The sequence below is a fragment of the Photinus pyralis genome, unplaced genomic scaffold, assembly GCF_008802855.1.
Source record: "Photinus pyralis isolate 1611_PpyrPB1 unplaced genomic scaffold, Ppyr1.3 Ppyr1.4_LG9, whole genome shotgun sequence".
Taxonomy (NCBI): Eukaryota; Metazoa; Arthropoda; class Insecta; order Coleoptera; family Lampyridae; genus Photinus; species Photinus pyralis.
The window spans coordinates 14,333,086-14,358,385 of record NW_022170878.1 but is presented as its reverse complement, the minus strand read 5'-3'; the positions used below and the strand labels follow the sequence as shown (position 1 = coordinate 14,358,385).

At 37.7% G+C, this 25,300-nt stretch overlaps 1 protein-coding gene across 1 annotated transcript in view; it reads left to right on the top strand.

Moving 5' to 3' along the window:
- The first annotated feature begins 5,638 nt into the window (after positions 1–5,638).
- The window catches only part of LOC116180001 (odorant receptor 67a-like), a 24,143-nt gene continuing 4,481 nt past the window's right edge, over positions 5,639–25,300 (top strand). Inside the window, exon 1 of the mRNA XM_031499822.1 lies at positions 5,639–5,721. Within this exon, the coding sequence (XP_031355682.1) occupies positions 5,639–5,721 (83 nt within the window). The remainder of the gene's footprint in view (positions 5,722–25,300) is intronic.

Here is a 25,300-nt window from a genome sequence, read left to right as displayed (position 1 = left end):
ATCCTAATCAAAAAAGGCCGAGCACCCACCGAAATAATGTATGACCTTGGGATTATTAGATATCCACTTCCGAAGAGGCAAACAACAGCAATGAATAGATTCACTAACTTCCCTGCATACTCGAAAAAGATCTGATACAGAGTCTGAGCCAGTAACGTCATCAACGTGGTAGTCACTTGAAATGATCCTGGGAGCCTCTGGAAAAGGAACAAGCAACGACATCTAATTGAGAGCAAAGATGATGCTCCTGTTCTGTAGGTTACATAAGTTGGTAGTAGAAAAATCATCAAGTGGATTAAATCCCCAAAGAGTTTGCTAAATATTGACAAGGGTCTGTTGATGGATCTTTGCAATATTGGCATTTAGTAAGGCAACACTTGGGCAGATTCCGCAGATCCTATTATCTGTAAGTGGCGTAGATTTGTTGTTACGGCCGCACCAACGGAGTAAAAGAAATCCACAGATGCAGGACGAAATCTTTCCAAATCTTGAAAATTGACTGGAACTCTTCCAACTGTTATACATATCCGGATCGAAGGATCAAAATATGTATGAATCTTTTCCCTCCTCCATTATTTTGGTCAGAAATACAGTTCTCCTCAACCATTGACATACAGTAGAAGAAGCGGATCTCCGCGATCCTGTAACTTGTAGCAGTTTTGTTTCCTCTGTGGGGACGAAATCACTTCTCGAGCTACAAAAAACTGCTTGTGTTCAATGGAGTGTTAAATACACGCAGTTGAAAATCTGGCCGTTAGGGACACCACGGTTGTATTGTATGGAGGAGACTAACCCACGATACCTACGATCCAAAACTCACCCCGTGTCGTCTCTCCTAGACTTGTGCTGGTCGGGGAGAGAAATCGATGAATAATGCGGAGCAAAAGAACCGCCGAATATGGAGTTGGGGGCAACCGACTACGACCTCCCCTTCCCAAAACAGTCAACATGAAACTTTCAGACGGTTTTATAAACAAGAACACAGAGATCACCCCAGGAAAGGGTGATTTTTTAATCCCACACTGCCTTTTCCTCTTGGCCATCGAGGTGCTTCTTCCAATAGGCTTAGCCAACACACGAATCTTTTGAGGCAAGGATATCGAAGAAACTGAACAGGTACTTTGAGAAGATTCAAACATTGCTCTTTTCGTACCTTTTTCTAAGTTCACCTGTACCTTGGTTTGCGATCTTTGTCCAAAACATACGGAAAACTGCACTATCACTGAAGTGCATGATAAGAAATATTTTTATAAAAGCGCTTTCTCATGAATGCGACCACTTGAAAGATACAGACGTTAATCACCCTCTTATAATTTAATTATCGACTATAATACGTTTAGTAATGCACTCAATTCCGTAATTTTGAATATGCGACACTGTGAAAACTAAAAATCGCTGTGTCCGTCTCCCTAAACCTGAACGGACAGGACTAAATCAACATGAATGAATCCGGAATCTTAACTTTGAGTTCTAGAATTTAAAATCCTGAAGTTATTGCCTTCTAATTCCGGTTCTGAGCAAAATTCTTGTATTTCCTGATTCATTGGTTTGTTAATTTCTGGGTTCTCTTGCCATTTCTTGTCCTATGTACCTTTGGTGCTCTAGTTTACAGGGTCTTTGGCCCTATGGTCTATTCGGTTTTTTGGTCTTTTGATCCCTTGATTCCTTGAAGCCTTATTTTCTCCACGATTTCGAAGTCTTGAGGTTCTTTGTTAAAAGTTCTGCTCTCCGATAGAAAGGAAAACCTCGAGAACGAAAATAGCTTTCGGAAGGCTTTTGACCACTTTAAGCCCATGGAGACTTCATGCAACGTTTAGAGTTTAGTTGAATACGTGTAAAGATGTTTTTAAGGACGCTTGAACCTCAAGATAAGCCTCTCATACGCTATCAAAGCGTATAAAATGCTTTCAAAAGCCAAAAACGAATAGTCGAATAAAGGATTTCCATGCCTTTAAAGGACACAACTTTTAATATAAATGCAATCTTTTAAAGATCTTTATAAAGGCGGTGTTATAGACCTTGGAGTGTCGTTAACTGCACTTGGAGACTCTTGAGACTAGTAAATAATCGAAAAGATCCTTCAAGATTCAAATACTATTTTACCCTGAAAGACGATTAAATCCTTTAAGAGTTCTTAAAAGCGCTTAAAATCCTGATGGAGGATCTAAAAGTCACTAAAAGATTGCGGCAACCATTGAAAACTCTGAGAAAGGAAACATTTGATGACCAATGGATGTCTTTAAAGACCAATAAACTCTGCTTTTGAAAGACCTTATTAGACGTTAATGACGTCTATTAAGTGTTCTTATCCCCTTCCTAATGATTACGCTTTCACTTTTCGAGTATAAAATTACAACCTTTTTTTTGGGTATCAAATCCAAAATTTTGGCAATTTTTTGGGTATCAAAAGACTTCACTATAAATCTGTAATATTGACTCTATTATTTTGATTTTTTTAAATGGTAGTGCATACCCAGTTCTGGGCCATTCAATAGATTTCTTTTGCTTTTCAGCAGTGTAGTACACTAATAGCTTTCCATAGAAACATTGGGAAATGTTTCATTTCCCTAGTAACAATCCGTATACCTATGTTGACTAGTTTATTTCTCAAAACAACTGAATGTATCTCAGATCTCTCAAAACAGGAAGTAACATTGTAAAATTGATAAACGTTTCGGAAGTATTTTATTATGTAGGTTATAGAGAAAATAAAGTGGTACGTCATACTATGCGCCTGATGACCCCTCAAATATCCATAAATGCAATCAATTCATTTTGGGAATAGGTACCTAATCAACGATTTCTTCAAGTTAAAGTTTATCTGATAAAAAAAGCTATTGGAGGTTAAATATCAACTGTTATATACGAGACAAAGATTAAAAGTACTTGATATGTTCTAAAATTTGACTAAAACATTGATTGGCCCTATGAAATCTCTCTGCACTAAATCGAATATCGTTTCGTTTGAACGTCAAGAATCCTTTGAACTTTGAAGGGCGGGCAAATTTTGAACTTTGAACGGCAATAATCTCTAATAAAAAGATACATCGAGTTGATTGAGATATCTCTATATGGCTATTGCTTGCTTTGGTCTCGAGTGCTCAGCATACGGTATCTATGACATAATACTATTCGATATTTCGACACGTATTAATGCAGAGGATTTATAGTCGTTTTTAAAAGTGCAAAGTACACCATCCCATGGTCATTATTCGATGGAAAAATATTGAAAGTTTAACATTCTTTCACGTAAGTATCTTGACCTACTACCCAAACGTTTTGCAGAATGTATTACCATTAACATCTGAGAAATCTACATTTAGTAAAACAAGTAGCGGGCTGACTGAATTATAAATGTACACAGACGCGCATTAACGTTGGATGGCATTGAAAATGTAATTTTACTGCTGACCTATGACGATCCGAAAGTAGAATGTGACACGTAAACAATGAGGCCATTGATCTTGAATGACCTTGGAAATAAAAATCGACACACGGAAAAAGATCATTGTCCTGGCGCTGTTCCGTAATGAGCGTAACAACTTTGTAACTAACACATGACACCAAAGAAAGGTCCAGTTAAACACCGATAACCTTAAAAATGAAATAGTACACCGAAAAAATTGTGATTATGGAACTTTTATGACCTTGAAAATGAAACATTACATTACAAAAAGGGGCTATTGACCTCTAATAACCTTGAAAATGAACTAGGGCAACAGAAAAGTAGGGTCATTGAACTCTGATAACCTTGGAAGTAGAATATGACACCGGAAAAAGATGGAGGGCTTTGAAAGGTCGAAAATGAATTGACACCTTAAAAAAGGGGCCATCGACATTATAAAAAAAAGTCCCAATCCTAATGTGTGCGTCGTAAAGCCTGCGTCTCATTGTCCGCGTCCCAATGTCTGCGTTGTAACGAAGCATACCCGAAGTTATGATCACACCGTATATTTTTGTGAAGTCGTCCAGCTTTACTGAACACCCGGTATTGAGAAGCGCTGATTCTTACTCTCTTGCCAGGGAAGAAGGGAATCAATTAATAGGTTAAGATTTCAGCGACGTTAATTAACTATTAAGGATTTTATATTCCCATAGTAAATGAAAATTGGGATAAAAACAAGTTTTGCAGTCCAGACCGTTTGCCTACAAGTTGCGATAACAGCGGTAGTGCGATATCGCCGATTGAAATAGGGCCAAGTGTACGTAGCCCCCCCCCCCTCCGCACGTATTTTCCCCTGGTATTTGGTTATGCGCTCAATTGCGCCACTGGAATTAAAGTTAGCGTCATCACGAATAAGCGATGACAAATTTTCAAAAAGTTGGGGGGGGAGGGCGTTTCTAAAAGTTGCTTTTTTTTCTATGATCTGTCCATATGAAATTGTACCCCTAGGTATGCGCTAAAGTTCGCCGTAAAGAGATATCTTTGCACTATCCTTGTTTATTGGTCATTCTGAAATATATTTTGGAGGGGCTAAGTCAGCGTAACCCCCCATAACGCATTTTGCTAATTTAGTTATCGGAAAAATATAAGATGGACATCGGACTTCCCGTTTTTTAAGCGCGCTCATTTTGATATAACTTTGGACGCCGTCTGCCGGTTTTTCCACAACTCATTAAAACGTCATTCATTAACAGTGCTTCCCCAATTAAGCGGATTCAAACTTCAATACTCATTAATCCAATTAACATCTAGTGTAATTGGAATATTCCGGCGCAACAACTGTTGTCGTTACCTACACCCCGGAAAAACTAGATTTGGAACTCGTTTCTCGTGACCCACACTTTCTAATTAACTAGGTCCGCTCGCATTGAAGACTTAATTACTGGTATACTTTCGTACTTGTACATCATTTCTCTGTATACCATACGATTTCAACCCTACAAGACACGTAAAATTGTAACTCTCTCCCAATATGTTATTATAGTTGGATTATTGCGATGCGCGAGCTTTTAGTGTTCTCGTCGTCTCTAAAAGTAAGCACTGAAATAACCTGGAAAAAGTTTTTACGAGCCTATTTTGTTAAACTCCCGCACGCCGATCGTTAATCTACGCGAGGATGCAAGGAAGTAGGTTAAACATAAACTAAAAAAAAAAGGTTTCCGTATACAGTAACTCATAAATTAGCGAGTAATTTTATAGATCTCCAGGAAACTTTGCCGTAAATGGTTATGCTTAAATTTTTTAATCAAAAGCTCTCCCAACAATAGAATTACACAACAATGCTGAAAGTTGAACGATAGTTGAGTATACCATACTCTACGTATAAAACTTTTAACAAAGCTGGAGTGAATAGCAATTACCCGGAATTGAGTATAATAAGTCTGCGCGAGATTTAATTTAAATAGTTACCCTCTATTTAGGGGCTGCGAGCTTGAAGGTAACGTGAAACTTTAAAAGATGTAGATTTGACAGGGCGTCCCCATTATATTTTACAACTCAAAAAAGGAAACAAAATCTCTTCGCCTCACACAAAAATGCTGCAGAGATCAAAGCTGGGGTACAATTTCTTCAGGATCATTAAAGTTTCCCTCGAGGAAAAATCGCGAGCCTTTAAATTATAATGCATTGGATCAATTTCGCTCGCAATTAATGCAGGTTGCTTTTGTTACAGGCGAGTGCCGTACGGCGCTGGGGATGGAGGAGGGACGCATCCCCGACCATGCCATTACAGCGAGCTCTTCGTACGAGGCGAAATCTGTCGGCCCACAAAACGCCAGGTAAGTGTCGCGCGATTAATAAAGGAAGCGATAAATCGCCAACGGGGGCGGTGTCGAATCGCCGGGACATGGGAGCAACATTTTGTTGCGCCCTCCCGCGTTTAATGTAAAAATGTAGGTACACCACGAGTAATGGCAATTTTGAGCGTGGCGCATGTGTTTGAAGGTAATTTGTGATATATCTACGATATATTGATGTTTGCGGTGTAAATAAAAGCAAAACGCGATGTTTTCCACGATCAAAGTCCTTGGGGTATGTTATTACGGGAAGCTTCCAGCGTAAATAACGTTCATGGTGCATGTAAAATAAGCAAGCGCTCGCTGTTGAGACGTTTAATAACCGAAAATGGACTCCATGGTGTTACATAAATCTAAATTTTCGTAATAAAGTCCCTTCGCGCAAGTGTTTGTTAAGCGAAGGGAGAAGGCGAAATAACTTTATCTGTAATACTCGCGGTATTTGGTGCATCCAACCCGCAAAAATACATCGCCCCAAAGCGCGTTTTATTTACTCCTGGAGGTGCTTAACGTCGCGAAGAAATAAATTGGGGTCGGCTATTGCGCAATAATAGAGAATAGTATTAGGGTTGCAAAATAGGGGTGACATTCACAGGTATTTTGCCAAACACTGATCTAAACCTATCCTTAACGTATAGGAAAATGAGATGAGCCTTTATGTATAGGAATTTTACCTTTTTTAAAATCGGTAAATGCGTCCGTGTAGCACTTTTAGTAAATAGGCAAGGTTTTTACAAACGGTGGTTCATTTCGCCCATAGAAAAAAAAAATTCCGACACGCAATTTGAAAACAATCAGAGAAAAACTGTAGTTAAAGCTGTTAATTACTCGTCCCCAATATGTACATGTACACTCCTCGTCTTTTTACAAGCGTTCTTCTACGGGATCGCATTTACTGCCAGCCAGCCAGCCAACCGGCCAGCCATCCTACCAGCCAGCCAAAGGGAGTTTAAAATCTATCTTTTTACAAATAAATTTCCAACAATGCGCAAAAAAAGTACCTAGCTTTTAATCTCACTTTGGCTGGATGGCTGGCTGGCTGGCAGTAAAAGCGGGCCCGTAGAAGAACGCTTGTAAAACGACTAGAAGTGCACATGTACCTATGGTGCCGTGTATTTAACAACTTTAGGGACGGGGGTACAAGATCTGGGGCCGGCGACATCTGGGCGCCATCCCCAAGCGTGTTATACTAACATGGAGATTTTTCAGCTTTTTTTCTATTTTCTTCTACAGTTTTTCTCCGATTTTTTTCAAGTAGGTGTCGTCGGAAAGATCTTTTTAATGCGCAACATCAACATGCAGGGCAAGAGTACATGCTAAAAATGATGCACAAAATCATTGTGAATCAGAAGCCGTCGTACCTATTTAGGTACACAATTTTCGTCCTTGAAAAGTTTTCACCGGTACTCTACGCGAAACTCAAACTTGTTGATCCCAAAGGCAGCTACAAGTATGGGTGCATCATCCTTCCAGGTGCAAGCCGCGAAACTGTGGAACAAGTTGCCAGTGGAACTACGTAGTTCGTCGTCGAACTTAGTTTTTTCGCGAGGCTGTCTACGATTCTTAAACACATATTGGACATGGACTAATATTATATTTTTTAATTTGAATGAAAGTCAATTTACATTAAATTTATCTCTTTTTTTGTGTAGGTATGTTTTGTACCGACTGAATGTGTATCAAATGAATATGTAGAGGGGGGTTAAATTGGCCTTAATTGGCTTAATGCGCACGACTCCTACGTGGAGGAATTTTGTTTTTTTTTCCTGGGGGCGAAATGAACCACCTTTTGCAGAGCGCGCTTCGAGGGGTAGACAACGTCGGGGCTCAAAACTTTCTTAAAACTTCAATCTCCGTTTCTTTTTCTCGTGTCGCCAATAGAAGCTCGAGCTTGAGCTATGAGAAGTACTCAAAAATTGAGTACTATTGTGCCGGGTTTTTAGCGAAATCCACCAAAATGTCAATTGCGAGTGAACGGGACGTCGGAACCGCGCACCGACAAAGATAATGTAGTAACCCCCGATAATACCTTACTGGTGGTGGAGTCAAAACATCAAACGCGAATTGTGGGACGTCGGAAGTGTCGGCACCGACAAAGGAAATATTGCACCCGACAAGATCTTAGTGATGGTGGAGTCAAAACTTCAAAAGGGAATTGCGGATCACCGGGAGGGCGGAAGTGGACACCGACGAATGGTATATGGTAGCCACCGACAAGAGCTTACTGATGATGGAGTCAAAACTTCAAATTCGATTTGCGGGGGAACGTAACATCGGAAGTGGGTACCAATAAAGGGAATATGGTAGCTCCCCGACAAGATTTTACTGATGGTGAAGTCAAAAAATTGCGGGTGCACGCGAGAAGTAAGACTAGCGGGTACCGACAAAGTGAATGCGGTAGCCGTCGACAAGATTTTTTTTATGGTGGAGTCCATACTGGTTAATAAAGTACTTATCTTCCACACAAAAATGCGCTGAAGTCCCTTCGATCTCATACGTGGACTTTGATAATTTTTTCGATTTTTTTCTGTGATTTTCGGTTAATAATCATAATAATAATAATAATACCTTCACAAACTTATGCTAGCTCTTTGGGTGGATCAAGGGATTCTCCTATAATATCTATCCTTTTCCTATTTGTTCTAAAAGATTGTGGACCGAGCGTAATAAAAAAAATTACAATACTCTCGAGCAGTCTAGAAGGCGTATCATATTTCAAAGAATGAATTCTTTATCGCCGGCGACTAAACCTTGATCGAGTTGATGGCGCCCCGATGGCTCCAGTAGGGTGTAACTTCAAAGTACAGTAGTATTCTTGAATTTGTTACATATGCATTTAGTTCCAATCACTTAAAAAATTAATCTGTCCGAAGGTTGTCCCAACGAAAGCTTCGAGCCAAGGTAGCACCAATACCTACATCAGATAGCATTCAAACAAATATCTAAACCAATAGGAAGTACATACTACGAAATTTGTCCTAAACCCAATAAAATTTCATAGATAGATTTAGGTACATGGTGGAGTAGACAAAAAAAACTCAATCTGTAAAGGTCACATCTGCTATTTGGTTTACGGGTGTAGTAGTTTCCAAATGGTAACACCTGGACACGCGCTCCCCGAGGCGACTCAAAACGAAGCCCAGTGTGAAGACTTGGCATTTCTTGTGATGTCCGGATCCGAAGATGGCGACTAATGAGGACTCGCTTCTTAAGGGAGAGATCAAAACCCTGTAGGAGCAATTCCAAGCTGGATATTATCTTTCATTGAAAGCCAAATCGGAAGTTGTGGACAAACAGGCTAGTTGCCGATTACAAGCTCCATCAGAAGAATTCTGAAGTGCGGAAAGCCCCGACGTTGGTGGTATCTGAAGACAATGAGACCGTCTCAAAGAAACCACTTTCAGATGCAACAAACTCATAACGCAAAATATCCCAGATTATGGATAACCAAGAGTTGCAGTACCACATACCACACTAGAAAAAGTTAAGAGTAGTCCTCAACGGAATCACCACCAGCCACACAACGGATGAAATTAAGGATCAACACCACATCTCCACAGTTGTAGGTGGAGCTTTTAATGCGATGCACAAGGACTGGGGGGCAGTCTTTCACAATACCTTACGACCCGTCATTGAATAGAGTGGTGGAAAAACATCAATGTTGTACTTCAAACTTCAAATATACTTCCAAACACAGACAATAAATCCACTTTCAAAGGCAGACAAAAATGTCGAGTAAAAATAATTATTTGCAAGTCAAAAACGAAGAATGAGCAAGCACCAATTCGTCTTTGCGCAAGGGTTCAGCCACAGGTAGGGACTTATTTTTAAATAAAATGGTACTGTGCGTGACCTCTAGCGGTAAAACAAAAAACTATGAAATAACATCGATAGCATTGATCTTACACGATGGCGTAACACTGTTCTTTTTAACATTCTTTCTATCTTCCTCAGGAGAAAAATCTGCACGATCTTTATACAAATCGTGCATAACGGATTTCCGTGGGCGATAGTAAATGCGTTTATAAATAACGATAATGTCGATAATCGAAAAGATTTCCCACTAGTAAATTTTGACTGTAAACGCTGAAACACGCATGATTAAGTACCTGCCGGATTTACTTTGAAGTGCCTTTTATTACGCTTCGAAATGAACTCGCCCAGTGAATTACGCAAAACCGTGCATTTCAGTAGGAGATTGTAACCAGAGACATTTACCTTTGGTTGCATTCCACATTCCAGTTGCTCGAAGGGTAGACTTGGACACCATCTAAATAAGCTAAACCCTTGACCAAATCTTAAAACTCACTAACTTTTAAGGGGAAAAGTTTCATACTTACGGATGATTGCAGTATACATGAAATTCGATAAATCCAAATGAGTAATTGACACGAGAATAATTGGGTTTGGCTAAATAATGCGCCTGAATTTCGGAAATTCCGTACATGTGTTTTTATTTAATTAATAACGGAATTGGATTCGTGTATGTACGATAGGGTGGTTGCTGTTCTCAAATGACGATGATTTTTACCATTAATTAGAATGCCGCCCTTTTATTTCCATAATAATGCGATCATATTTTCCGTTTTAATGGGCACATCTCCTTCGCTCCGCTCATTAATTAAATACATTAATACACTAATATAAAGCGCGAATGACATAAACGCGGAAAGGGGTTGTATTGAAATAGTTATGATTGAACGCGGCGCTGAGGTAGTAAATTTGCGAATTTATGTTTATTGCTTTGGGTTAGGTAAGCCTTGGTAGCCTAACATGATGTAAATTAAATTTGAATTAGCATCCGTTAGAATTTGCAAGTAGTGCGTGTTATGCAGCTGTTATAACTTAACCCAACGACGCGACGCCAGTAGAAGGCTTTGGGCTATTTAAACTTAAAGTTTCCAAGTTTCGTGGTAGGCACCCCATCCTAAGATAATTAATAAGTACATTATATACTCGGCGGCGGCCCAAGTGATGGCCGAACTTTTACACATTTCAAATTAGATAAACATAAATAAGGGTAGCTCGCTCGTCCCCATTCCACCGCTGCGGCGAGGTGGTAGCTCGAGCTCGCCTTTGATCATCCATTCGTTAGGGATTCACTTAGCCAACGTTCTAACACTTCATTTCTAAATTAAAGGCCGGTACTTCCGAACCATTGCATTGCTCGACGTACAGTTTCATATTTCAACCCCTCGATGGGAGTGAAATATTCATGATTTTATCACATTAGCAGAAGCGGGCGCGCGTTTGATTCGATTCAAACGTGGAACTATAGTTAAGTTGCTTCCTATTCAATCTTTTCATTTCTCGTGAATATTGCTATTTATGTCCGCTATAAACAACCGACGGTGCCAATTTAATTCCTGTAATAGGCGGTTTAAATACACAGATTTTCGTTAGCCAGTTTTTGCAGTTCTTATATAGACATCCAGAAAATTGATCCTCTACCGAAATTTGAAGAGGTTGATAAACTAAATATTTTGCAAGGGAGAGCCGAACCTAAAAACTAACATTAGACGACGGTATAAGCAACAATGAAACTTACGTATAAAAAAGTCAAAAGGTCAAAAGACGATATCATAACTAATAAAATACCCAATTAAAGGCTTTGAAACTGGAAACCATCTGCACTTCCAAAATCAGTGCTCGGTTTAGCTAATCTTACCTTGTCATCGTTGACCCAGATCCTGGCATTGCATGTTAAGTAAGAGCCGATGGATCCTTCTTTGCTCTTCTCGCTCGACCCAGCCATGATGAGCAGTTTTGGAGTTTAAGGTTCTTAGCAAAGAGGTACATGCATCCTTCATAATTATGTATCTCTTTTCCCTTTTCGTTATACCGAACTACATTGTTACGCGCCGCGTATAGTTTGCACCGCCTAAATGTCATATCCATTATCAACTTTCTGTAATAAATCAAATTTCAACTTTTAGTCTCAGGGACAAGTCCATTTTTGATGATATTTTCCTTGATTTTGGCATTTTAATGTGGCACTTAAATATTTATGTTGGTTAAACAATAGCCATACAATTTGTAGAGGACTAATTTTTTTAATAGTATTTATGAGGCAAGAATTCATACGTACAATCCTATGTACCTTTTTAAATGGAATGGACCATATCAATGCAGTAGAGATTTTGGGCCATATCACTCAAAATCTGCAATTTAGTACTTATTTTAATGTAATCTCCGTATTAAACATGAGAACACTTGCTAAATGTATCATGAATGAAAATTTATTTAAAAAAAAACAAAAAAAAGGTAAAAAGACACTCATCCGTGATCTAAATTGTCCATGCACTCATGTTCACAAGTAGACGGATGCTGCTAAACGCTGGTATCGGTCTATCAGCAAAACTGTCACCTGACATTTCTTAAACCTATTTACCCAGTTTTATTGTACCAATTCACAATCAAGGTTTTTTTCATTTGGAAACCTTTTAGCACGTACAAATAATATTGCAATAGGAATATAAAAGTCTAAACAAAATTTTAACAATTATTATTTGTTAATAGTCTAGGCGATAGAGACTGTAAAATTGGCAAACTGGACATTTTGAGGTGGAAAAGAAAAAAATGGTGGAATATGTTCAGTTAGGTGTCAGAAACAACATATTAAAAATCCCACCCTCCAGACCCTGTGCTAAAGGCTCCAGCCACCCCACCATCCCCCAAAAACCGTGTTTTCGCTCTTTTTCGCTGATATCTCGCGATCTATGAGGTCTATATGAAATATTTTTAGCTGAAAATATTTTTCGGGAAATTTCATACAAGGTAGATACTCAGAAGTTAGCCTAGGTGGTACCTCTTAGCCTAGAAAATTCATAAAAGGAGGCGAAAATCATCATTTTCGTGTTTTTTTTGCGGTTTTTTGCAAAAATATCGCGACCGTCAGGGCTAGATGAAATATGTTTAGCTGAAAATGCTCTTCGTGCAATTTCATACGAGATAGGTAACTGAAGAGTTGGCGTAAAGTCACCTTTCACCTTCAACTTTCATGTGTGAGGAAATATTCATTGTAAAACAAAGTATTTCTATGTACCATTTATTCACGTAAAAACAGTATTTTCATATTAAAATATTCTCACATTCATTTATACCTCAACGTAATCATTATCCTTATACTTATCCAAATCAATTCGTACTTTTTCGATCAGACTTCTTAATCAAAAGTTATAGACTAGAAACCAATTTGAAAAAAAATTCAAAGGGTTGTAACTTTTGAACTAGTAGCCCAATCTTGGAACTGTTTGAAATTATGGATTCTACAGGCCACATTCTATAAGAAAATTTTTTTTCCGGGTCAATCTGAGACAATTTTTTTTTCGGGCCTCAAAAAAAGGCAGTGTATAACCTTCCTTTTTTACCAAAAATCGACTACACCAAAATTTCTCGGGAAAACACTTTTTCTTATTAATTTGGGTGCGTAGAATCCAAATCAATTCGTACTTTTTCGATCAGACTTCTCAATCAAAAGTTATAGACTAGATGCAGATTCCACTTCTTCAGGCTCTTCGACGTCCTCTAGTGGTAATGGGTCGTCTGAGATTACCGACTCGTAGTTCTCGTCTTCCGCTTTACCTGATGCATGGGTACCCTGAAGAGACGACGTGGCATTTAGGCACGATGCTCCATGACACTGGACGCAGAGTTCATTACACTTCAGACCTACAACAAGAAGCATTATGTCAAAAAAATGTTTATAATTATGTATACGATTATAATATTCTCTCGTGTGTCCTAAGTGTCCGGTAGAGAAGGTTTACCTGATTTCCTGCAACTGTTTCAGAAAATCAGGTAAACCTTCTCTACCCGACACTTAGGAGTTAGGACACACGAGAGAATATTATATTCGTATACTTAATTATAAAATTTTTTTGACATAATACTTCTTGTTGTAGGTCTGAAGAACGAATTCTGCGTCCAGTGTCATGGAACATCGTGCCTAAATGGGACGTCGTCGTTTCAGGGTGCCCATGCAGGTAAAGCGGAAGGCGAGGAGAACTACGAGTCGGTAATTTCAGACGACCCACTAGCACTAGAGGACGTCGAAGAGCCTGAAGAAGTGGAATCTGCAGAGGATAATGATTACGTTGAGGTATAAATGAATGTGTGAATATTTTAATATGAAAATACTGTTTTTACGTGAATAAATGGTACATAGAAATACTTTGTTTTACAATGAATATTTCCTCACACCTGAAAGTTGAAGGTGAAAGGTGACTTTACGCCAACTCTTCAGTTACCTATCTCGTATGAAATTGCGCGAAGAGCATTTTCAGCTAAATATATTTCATCTAGCCCTGAAGGTCGCGATATATTTGCAAAAAAACGCAAAAAAAAACACGAAAATTTATGATTTTCGCCTCCTTTTATGAATTTCCTAGGCTAAGAGGTACACCTAGGCTAACTTCCAAGTATCTACCTTGTAAGAAATTTCTCGAGGAGCATTTTCAGCTAAAAATATTTCATATAGACCTAAGGTCGCGATATATTTGCAAAAAGCCATGAAAATTGATGATTTTCGCCTCTTTTATGAATTTCCTAGGCTAAGAGGTACACCTAGGCTAACTTCTGAGTATCTACTTTATATAAAATTTCCCGAGAAATATTTTCAGCTAAAAATATTTCATATAGACCTCATAGATCGCGAGATATCAGCCAAAAAGAGCGAAAACACGGTTTTTGGGGGATGGTGGGGTGGCTGGAGTCTCCTAGTTCTCTAACCTTCGATGTCGTCCATTTAAAGGGCATATAACGAAATACGTAGGTATTTATTGTCTTAAAAGAATCTCAAGTAAGTTATAATCATATTTGAACGTAAAAGAAATAGATCCTTGAGAGTTTCCGTAAAATTAAAGAGATAAGAACTGTAAAGTAACGAAAAAAGCAAAAAATGTTTATAAATATCATGAAAAAAATTGATGTTGCTATAAATTATATCTGGCTATTATTTAAATAATATACTAAGATTGTGAAGATCCATGACTCTCAATGGGGTGCTTAAGAGGCTTCCGAGAAATAACACCAAAATCTACCCATTTATTATTATAACAATTTTTATGGGGAGATTTTCGTGTTATTTTTCCGAAGCTAAATAATATACGGTGGTGCATTATAAACGATACATAGCTATTTCTGTAAATTAAAATCATTTTCAAAAAACGCGTTGGCACGTCAAATTGATCATGGAAGGAAACAGTGTCTAAAATAAAACTTGCTCACTAATGTCCTTGTCTCGCATCGCTGACGGTGCAACTCTTAAAATCTTAAATGATGCATCATTGGTAAGGTCGCCCATCTCTGAATTCGGATATGTAATTTTTTGGTTTAGTTGTTTCATTTCCAGCGCATTCGACGTTGTAGGTACAAGTTTTCTCTTTTTTATACCACTTGCAACTGCATAATTTTGACGCACGATCGCATTAGCTTCTATTACATAGTGATCGGCCCGACATCCTTCCAATGACATAAACAACAGCGCGCCCTCAACTTACTTTTAAAATATTTCGAAAATATCAAATCTAAAAAATTATAGTCTCACCAAATTCAGAGAAGGAAAGTCTTTCCAATGATGTCCTATCTTCCTTGTTGCGCAATTATCAATGCTAAGGGTTTTGCTTTAGTACTAGGTATGCCATATAAAAATTAAAAAGGAAGTATATAGGTACTTAATAATTACAAACTTTTAAAACAAAAAATCAATCAATATCGGTTTCAAGATTTTTAAAAGCTTTAGTTTTGATTATTAACAATCTCTTAAAAAATTGCCAGAATTTTTCCATGTATCTCTTCAAACTATAAAATAAATAAGAGTAAGAAAATCAAAAAGAAACTTTTAAGTTCATTCACTACCATAGTTGTAGCAAAGATAACGCAAAAAAATAAGCAGTTAGTGTAATTTTACTCAGTCACCAATAATCAACATTTATAGCCATATGTGGTCAAAGAAACGTAAAACTGGTTCTAAGAAAACTGGAAACTTACCTTTTCTGAACACCACCACAACACTACCACCAGAAATAAAATTTTTTAAAATTAAAAAAAAGTATACACAAAATCAAAACCCGTGCTCAGATAAATTTTAAAATACCACTCTGTCATACTATACAGGCGTTAAAGTTCTAATTAGTTGTGGTCATACGTACTTAAACCTGATTTTTCGGACCTAATTACTTTTACCTTGTAATAAACCCTATTCATCTTCCAGAAATAATAGAAAGGATGTCATTACGATATTTCTCTTATTGTTTCTTTATGAAGTGCAATTTGTGTTATCGGGGTCTTTTCAAATTTACCTTTAATTATAATATTATCTTAATTACTTATCCAAATTTAGTGCCATCTATGAAATGCATTGTTCTATTGTCATTTATACATACTCGTTTTGTCTAAAATAAATTTAATTCATTTCCTTTGTCACCCTTTTCAACTAAAGAAATAAAGAACAATTTTTTATGTGTCTTCATTAAGAAATCTTTATGTAAGGGAGCGTTAAAATTACTTCCTTTTTCTATTTTCATCTTGATCTTATAATGTAAATATTTTTAACTTTAGACTTATCACTTTGTTTGTGTACGGTATTATAATGTTGATTCTGTTTTAATATTAAGAGCGTCTCAAAAGTAGCGAATATTACACATAGTATTGTAGATATACTATAACTAGGTATAACTATTTGGTAGTTAATTACTCCACAAAAGAAGTTTCAGTTACCTATTCTTATTTTCTCAAAACGAAAGCGCAGTAGATAAAAATTATGTGTTCTTAAATTACAGGATTTAACTATATCAGACTCTTCGTACAACTTAAAAAAAAACCAGCGTGATTATATTTGAGAAATGGAAATACTTAAGAATCGCGATGTGTTGAAAATGAAAGACCAAATGACTATTATTTGAAACATTTTTCCATGAAGTAGATGTTTACCAAGATGTGCACTACTGCATACATTCTGTAAAGGCAATCATCTAGTAGCCTCTTAAAATTATTTAATTTTAATAAACCAAAGATTTATAGAATTATCCGGGTGTAAATTATTCGGGAGCGAATTTTTCGTGTGCGAATTGTCCGCACACGCATGCTACTACGTACAAACCTTTTGTAGGTGACGACCATATTACTTTGCAGCCGGCTACCAGAGTTTCATTTTGTACAGAATCATTCGATTCCAAGATCATCCTCTCCAGTACGAACGGCGGGATGACCGAAAGGATATTTTTCGTATGTATCGCAATGCCACTTCTTGGGAAACGCAAAAAGACAAATCGCTGCTGGTAGCAAATCACCTAATTACACGGCTCTCTTAGGCACGATCGTCCATGTAACGAATACTTGAGATCTGCTTGAAGCTTCATTAGCCAGCTCGTTAGTTCCTTATCTTGCACGTATGACCTTATTCAGATCGTTAAGAAATATGTCAAGGGTTCTAAGAGCACTTGCTCGTTAACGATTCGAAACCTTTTTTTGATACGGCGATGTTCACGAAATTCCGACGCGCCAGATTTCGAAATAAGTGCGCTGCTCCTTACTCGAACGAAATACTCGAATAAACATTATTATTTCCCGAGTTAGTGCATCTCGCTTATTTGACTAGATGTACAAAATGCAAATTCAAAATCGCACCTACGCCAGGGGAACTCCACTCGTTAGTTAAAAATACATTATTTATGAAGCTTTTCGTTTACTCGCGCCTTTTCCGTCGACGAATACTTTAATTACAGGTAAGTAAATGGCCGTTTAGTAAATTTCGTCTTATTAAACTGGAAATCTTGTTTTATTAGAGCGCCGGCGATGAAACGGCGCGCTCGTCGCAAGGCGGAAGTAACCCAAATTAAACTTCTGTTACCTTGATTCAATTGGAAGTTAAATTCGAAATCTCCATTTTGTAAACGTTATCCTTTATTTTAATTTAAAGAACCATCAATTACGCCGTTATTCTAGGATGTCAAATTTGGCTAATGAAATCTTTAGGATTTCGCTCGAGTTCCTTTTTAAGTAATGAGGACCCATTAGACACACCGGGGAGCATCTTTCGTAACCCTTCAAGTTGTATAAGACACGCAGAACTTTTTGCAAAAGAAGCAACCTGTATTTGCAACAGCGTCACCTAGGTAGGGAAGATAATGATGTAAAATGATACGAATGAAGTGAACAGTTATCTTCCATTAGTGTAGAATTGTTTGTTTTGTGCTGTATCTAAAATAATTGATGTTTTTAGACAAAGTTTAAATTGTTGAAACATACATTATGATCATAACGGTTTCAGACGCGAGATTCTGACATATGACCCTAGAACGCGTGTAAACGAATAAAACGAGCCAGTGATTAACGAATTCATTAATAAAGCGCCATTTTGGGGCGGAAAAAAATTAGAAAAGCCAAATAGGGTTGCGTTGCGTCAAACAAAAAGATAGTGAAAAAGATTTTTTGATGAGCCACGGAGCGGGAACTGGCTACGGAACGTTGTGCAGTCTGCAACAGAGGGAATTGCCTAAATCGGCTGGAGATTGAACAACCCCAACAAAACACCAGAATTCTGATTGTAGAGGCAACCCGATCGCCCTAAAGGAAACACGAACGAAGTTTCTACAGGTTCGACCTGCATGCGTGCGAAAATTTACCCTTCCCCACAACTATTTTGGAATGTGAACTCTAATCACGATTGAATGGTCTAGTTGCAAAGATATTCGGTTTAGGGTTGTCTTTTCAAATTTTTTGTAAAGCAGTTTTGGTTTGTTTTTTCTTTTGAAATTAATTGACAATTTAAATCATAATCTTTCTATCAAGTTGCTCAATTTTGTTAGCCATAAGGTGCTTGCTTTCTGTATAAAGTGACCACGATATGGAGTATACTTTCACTATTCGTGGCAGAGCCCATTGCCTTCGGGGTTGGAATTATAGGGGATGTGGGAGTAACTTGAGTAGGAAATGTCAATTGGGAAAAATATAATTTTTTATACACAAAAACTAAGTAGGTACTCAGGCTTATTCCAATCCCACTAAGGTCAGTGCGCGTTAGCCGAAATATCATTGAACGATTGAGTTAAAAAAAAGAAAGAAAACGCTACTAATTACTAAGTGTGATGGATTGATTGTGATCATATTAGCTAATTGATCTAGTTATACGAAATAACTTTTTATTTTCAAGCTGTATAAAACGTAAAAAATCAAATTTCGTCCTCCTAATAATTCCCCTTTGGACAATCCACTTTCTCCGGATGAGTACATTTGGGTTGTGGCAATTCAAATCTGTTTCCTTTTAGCAATTAGACGAGAAAAACTGTCAACTAATAAAAATGCGACACCGCAGGCAACAGATTTTCATTACCTAAACAACCCAAATTTACTCGGTAAAATACAAATCTCTTGTGCATTATAAGTGACAAATAATTCACTACGTCAAGAAAATAGCGGTTGCTATTTAAAAACAGTATGCCCCCTTTGACCGTGCAGAAGTATGCTACTGACCCCAAATTGAATGTACGTGGATTGGTAGCAAACTTTTTATAATTATGGATGTCATAAAAAGCTTCTTTAGAAAATGTTTTGAAGATAAAATTCTCACCCTGTATATTTTTACACCGGGTGAAAATATATCCGGAAAACGGTTAGCCTCGCGGTTAGCATTACGAAAAAAAATCGATAACACCTACAAAAATAATTCTTTTGTTAAGGGATACCCGCGGATATCTATAAAAAAATATCAAAATGTATAGGCTGCCCTCGAGAACACCCTATATACCTAAAATACGTTTTATGGTTCCCCTCGGGCTTCTCGTACCAACAAACCGTTACCATTAATCTCAACAATTGAGACTTTATCGTCCGCTTACAGAAGGTGGATTCCCTGTATAATAAAAATGATTCAACTTATATGAATAGGTATAAACTTGGAAATCATAATATTCCGTTAATATTCTTAAAGAAAACCCGAGAGAAAACCCTCGAAAAAACCCATGATCTGATAAATAAGCACTCTAAATTTCACATTCGTCGTAGCTTAAACCAACTAGTTAAATAAAATAGGATAAGTAAGAGCGAGAGTAAGAGTTAAAGTTGATATACTGAGTGTTTCTTTAATTACTTTAAAAGCGGAGTGTATTTTCTGTTTTTCAAAGAAAAAAATTGACGAGGCTTTTCCTTTCAATTTTCATAATGTTTGATCTCGTGCCCGATGAAACAAATATTGCGCATTTTTCAAAAAAAAACACGGGTCGACGGTTTTTCCAGCCAACAGCGTATTCAGAGAACATCCGAAAATGAAAATTTCTTTAATTGGTCCCAGCCGAATTAAAAATACGGGACCGGCGTCAAAATTCAGGTTTTTTAAAGACGACATAATCGGAGGCTGTTACTGTAACCCATTCAACTACTTACGGTTAATATGAGCGGGGTACCCAAAAGTTTCCGGAAAAGTGACGGTGTGAGCTGGGACATTTCGTGGTGGAAAAAGCAATCACCAGACTGCCTTTTTCGCCTCACACTGTTGCGCAACTCCTTGAGAACCTCCAAGTAAAAAACCTGGCTGACCGTCTGACCTGATAAGTTTACGACGGTTGGACAAAACAGCTCTTGCAGGAAATTTCACTGCGGGTAGACGCAACCTTCCACATCAACATGGGCACACTGACTGAGAAGGCGTGGCCGAACAAACCGCTAGCGACAGCGTCATTCTAGAAACATTTTGGGTACCCGTAGTACTTATCCAAGTCTGAATGAAATCTCCAACTTCGGCAGTCCAGCTTTGTTCCTTGGAATGTGAGGACAAGCGGTAATATTTTCCTTAAACTGCACGATCATGCATGTTTAATGGTGGTTTTTGCATACCATTAGAAAACTGAAATCAATTAATGGATAATTAACGCACTTAAACCTTAACAAGATTGATTCTCTCTCTTCTTCCGCGGCAAAAGAGCTTTCGGCGGCTGTAAAAACAATTTTAATATTCCTACGGGAACGGTTGCAAACGGCAAATGAAATTCGGTCTCTTATTTTCCTTAAGGGCGGTTCTATAAATCAACGTACTAATTTCTACCTTACATTTTCAACTCCTTGCAATGAAGCATCGAAGGCAAATCATGAGAGAAAAGGTTCACCAAAATATCATACAGTCGTTGCATCCCTAATAAAGTTATGACCAAGGTCGAAGAAAAATGGCGTGTAACTTCTTTACGAGTAAACGATCGAATCTGGTTTTATACAGGGAATATGTACCTACCTGGAAAAGAAAATTTTTGTCATGCACGACCTCCAGCGGTGAAAATAAAGAATAATTGTAAATGAAACTTATAATACTCATTAATTATATCGAAAGAAAGGAAGATAGGAAATACATAGAGGGCGTAAGAATTCTCAAACGAATATATTTAATTAAAAAATTATAAAGATCATTTAGGACCTGCACACATACTTTACGACTTTCAAAACCATTGGGATCTTTGCTATTTTCATAGTCATCTTCTTACAATATTTATAGAGCTATCTTGGAATTTTATTGTCGAAAGCAAAAAAATATGAGGCGGTTATAAGTGGGAAGAGATACATGGGGCATATAGGACATTAACCTCTAAAAGTCCCTTTTTGTCCAGTCCAAGTCAAACTTTCAGTTACGCATAGTATGGCGGCAATGTCACTTATTTCTCTACAATTCTGCGGGACATTTCAACATTTTGTGTAGGTCATACTAGGCAACCAGGTGAGTTACGCAGAAATAGTTTAAAATAGCAATTGTTACTTCTTACCACCTGCGAGTTAGTCGGGGAGGGGGGGGGGGGTATTGCATTGGAGTAAAGATGACACCCCATTTTTTTTACGGAAATACACGTTTTGGAGCACCAGTAATCCGAATCAAACAAAATCTCGATGATGTCGGTCTATCGGTGTATTCTTAGGCATAAAAGGAAGAATTGAAAAGCTATTGGCAGAACGCGCATGCGTAGGGAGTGTGCGGATGGTATCTGTACTAGCCACAGAAATTTTTTTGTAAAGGCAGACAAACGTACCGATAAACAGAATAAAGTTTGTGATGTACCAAGGCCAGCCCTGAGAGACTGCGCAGCTCAAGATTTAACTTCAGAACTTTCCCTCCCAAACTAACTGGGCTCCATGATCGTCCAGACAAAGCTACCTCACCGGCCTGAAAAACAAAATACTAGGACCATTTACTACGTTGTGTTTTTAAAAGTCGCTACAAGATATGTGTTGCTTGTCGAAGTGAGGATTAGATAAGGGATACAAATAAAACAAGTACATGCTTTAAAAACGGAGTGAAAATATAAAAATAGGCTGGGAAAAAAAGAACTGACCAAGAAAAAACCAGCCAACAAATTAACATAAATGGTTATGTGAGGTCAAAGGGTAATATTTTCCTTAAACTGCTCGACCTTGCATGTTTAATGGTGGTTTTCGTATACGATTAATGGGTAATTAACGGACTTAAAACTTAACAAGATTGATTCTCTCTCTTCTTCCGCGGGAAAAGAGCTTTCGGCGGTTGTAAAAACAATTTTAATATTACTACGGGAAAAACGGCAAATGAAATATGGTCTCTTATTTTTCTTAAGGGTTCTATAAATCAACCTACTAATTTCTACCTTACATTTCCAACACGGCCCTCGTATATCCGCAAAAGCGTTTCAATGAAGCATCGAAGGCAAATCAAGAGAAAAACTTTACCGAAATATCATACAGTCGTTCAATCCCGAATAAAGTTATTACCAAGGTCGAAAAAAAATGGCGTGTAACTTCTTTACGAGTAAACGATCGAATCTGGTTTTATACAGGGAATACGTGCCTGGAAAAGAAAATTTTGGCCATGCACGACCTCCAGCGGCGAAAATAAAGAATAATTGTAAATGAAACCTATAATACTCAACTAACACATCTAAAGAAAGGAAGAAAGGAAATACATAGAGGGCGTAATAATACTCAAAGGAATATATTTAATTAAAAACTCTCCTTCAAAAACTAATAAAGATCATTTAGGACTTGCACACAAACTTTAGGACTTACAGACCCATTGGGACCCTTGCAATTTTTATAGTCATCATCGTCCAATCTTTGTAGAACTATTTTTGGAATTTTCTTGTCGAAAGCAGAAAAAAAAATATGAGGCTGTTATAAGTGGGAAGACACATTGGACGTATAGGACAAAAATCAAGATGATGTCTGTCTGTCTATCTGTCGGTCTTTCGGTCTATTCTTACACGCGCATGCGCAGGTGTGCGGGTGACATCTGTGTTAGCGACACCAAATTTCTTGTAAAGGCAGACAAACGTACCGATAAACAGAATAGATTTTGTGATGTACCAAGGCCAGGCCCGAGAGACTGCGCAACTCAAGATCCTTCATCTGCTACATCAAGTCGAGATAACATAATCTAAAACAAATACAGCACAATACATATTCTAAACAAACAATCTTGACATAGCGTACGTCATTCTCCTCCAGACGAAGCACCCTGTATATTATACATAGTAAGATATTCATGCAAAACAAAGGAAATGTTCTGCAAGAAATTCAATTATAAATTAACAATGTAGTGTCGATGTTTCCAAATACAGCACATCCACGAATCGCTATGTAATATTATTACATCGTTTAATTCTGCACACTCGCATTGAATATCAGCCATAAGAGAACTTACTGTATCTAAAGGTCGATCGTCGGTCGATATGGATCATTAACTTCCCTCGTATAGCGTTAGGTCTGGGAGTAATTTTTGAATTATTTCGTGGTGGCCAGGGGCGGCTTCTTAAAAAGAAATACATTCTGATCGCTACTTTATTTCCTTTTAGAAAATAGTAACCGTGAATTAATATAAAAATTCGGTTCTATTACAAGTTGTGTGTGAATGGGTGACTACTGGGCTTTTCGTGTCATCCGCCCTTAAAAGTTGTCAACCACTAGTGAAAAGGCCTCGAGAAGACCAAGCGTAATTCGGTTCATACCAAATAGATGAAACCGTGATCAAGTGTAACGAATAAAGTTATAAGCTACAAAAATATAGGATAAGCCATTTTTGAATCCCGCCCTCAAATTTTAGATGTCTGGGATGCCCCAAACTATTTACAATGGCTGGTCCGTAACGACGAAGGGTCTGTAATGAAGTTAGACATTTTACTGGGCGAACAATACCATCAATTTTTGCCGCGATCCTAATTTCCCAATGGGAAACAGAGTTGTTTACAGAATGAAGTCAGTAGCCCTGGCGCAACAGTGGCCGGTCTCCGCTGATGGAGAATTCATGTTTCACTCATTGCGGCGCAATGTACAAGGATGCTATGCCCTACAGGACAATGCTCGAAACGCTGAAAGGGAATAAAACGTGTGCTGCATTGTTACCTCCACTAGTACGCAACAATACACCGCGCCATATAAAAGAGCTTTTAGTGCGTGAGTAAGTGTGTGTTTGCAAAGTCAGTCTACCCTCCCAGTTTTCTACTTAACCGACATTATAGCGACGTTATAAAATTAGCATGAAAATATGAAACGGTGCCCTAAAAGCTTTTCATTGTATTTAAAGTTTTACGAACCTTCCAATTTCGAGTTGCACAAATAGAGAGTACAAAGCGGAGGTATTGATTGGAAAATCAGCAAAGCGGAAAATGGATGTTCTCCAACCTCAAACATATAACGCACTATTTGCCTTTATACCGGCCTTATGAAATAAAATCCCGAAATTTCATCTCAGAAACAAAACTTTTAACTTCTTTATATGTTCGCTCGAGATTAATCGTAGTAGAAAATTGCTTCCCAAAACTGGATCAAGTAAAAATTGTTTGTCTTTCCTCCTGAGCTTTCGTAATTAGCATTTTTTTCCATCTTCCGCTCAGAAAGGAATCGGACGGTCATAAACCTAGTTACGAGTTTCTATTACTATTTTATGGGGTAGCGTTTCGCGTTTTATTCTGTGCTGCCTCTTTGTGTCACGAGCAATTTGGTTTTAAGATGGAACGAGACATCTTTATTAGTTTCGAAAATTGTAGCGCGCTAATCTTAGTGTCGCTACATGACGAAATCTAAATTCGAATTGATTCGATATTGTAGATTTCACTTTAGATCAAACTCTCGACGAGAATTTCAATTTTATTTCCTGGAATGCTGCTGACATTCTCTAACAAAGCATTTTCAGAGATTTTCTTAACTTCCAGTTGCAGTGCGTAGGTATTAAGGAATGCAATCCCGCAGCAAAATCTCAATCCCGGTATTTGCGGGATTGCTAGATGTTAATCCCGCGGGATCCCGGTATCTGCTGGATCCCGCAAAAATTTAAATAAATTGGCAAATAAGCAATTATGTGGGGTTAACTTCTGTATTAAAATAAATCGTTAATTATCACAACATTCAACAAAAAAATACCTTCAGCCTAACTTAGAACTCAAAAAAACATCACCTGTAAAGCACAAAAAGGTGAACTTCTAAAGTGCCTCAAAAATCATAGTAAATTTTTAACGAAAAAAGTTTAACAATTATATAAAAAATAACTTCTCCGTTATGCGATTCATTAACAAAGTAAACAGAGTCGTCCACTTGGTCGACAAATTCCTCAGTCCCG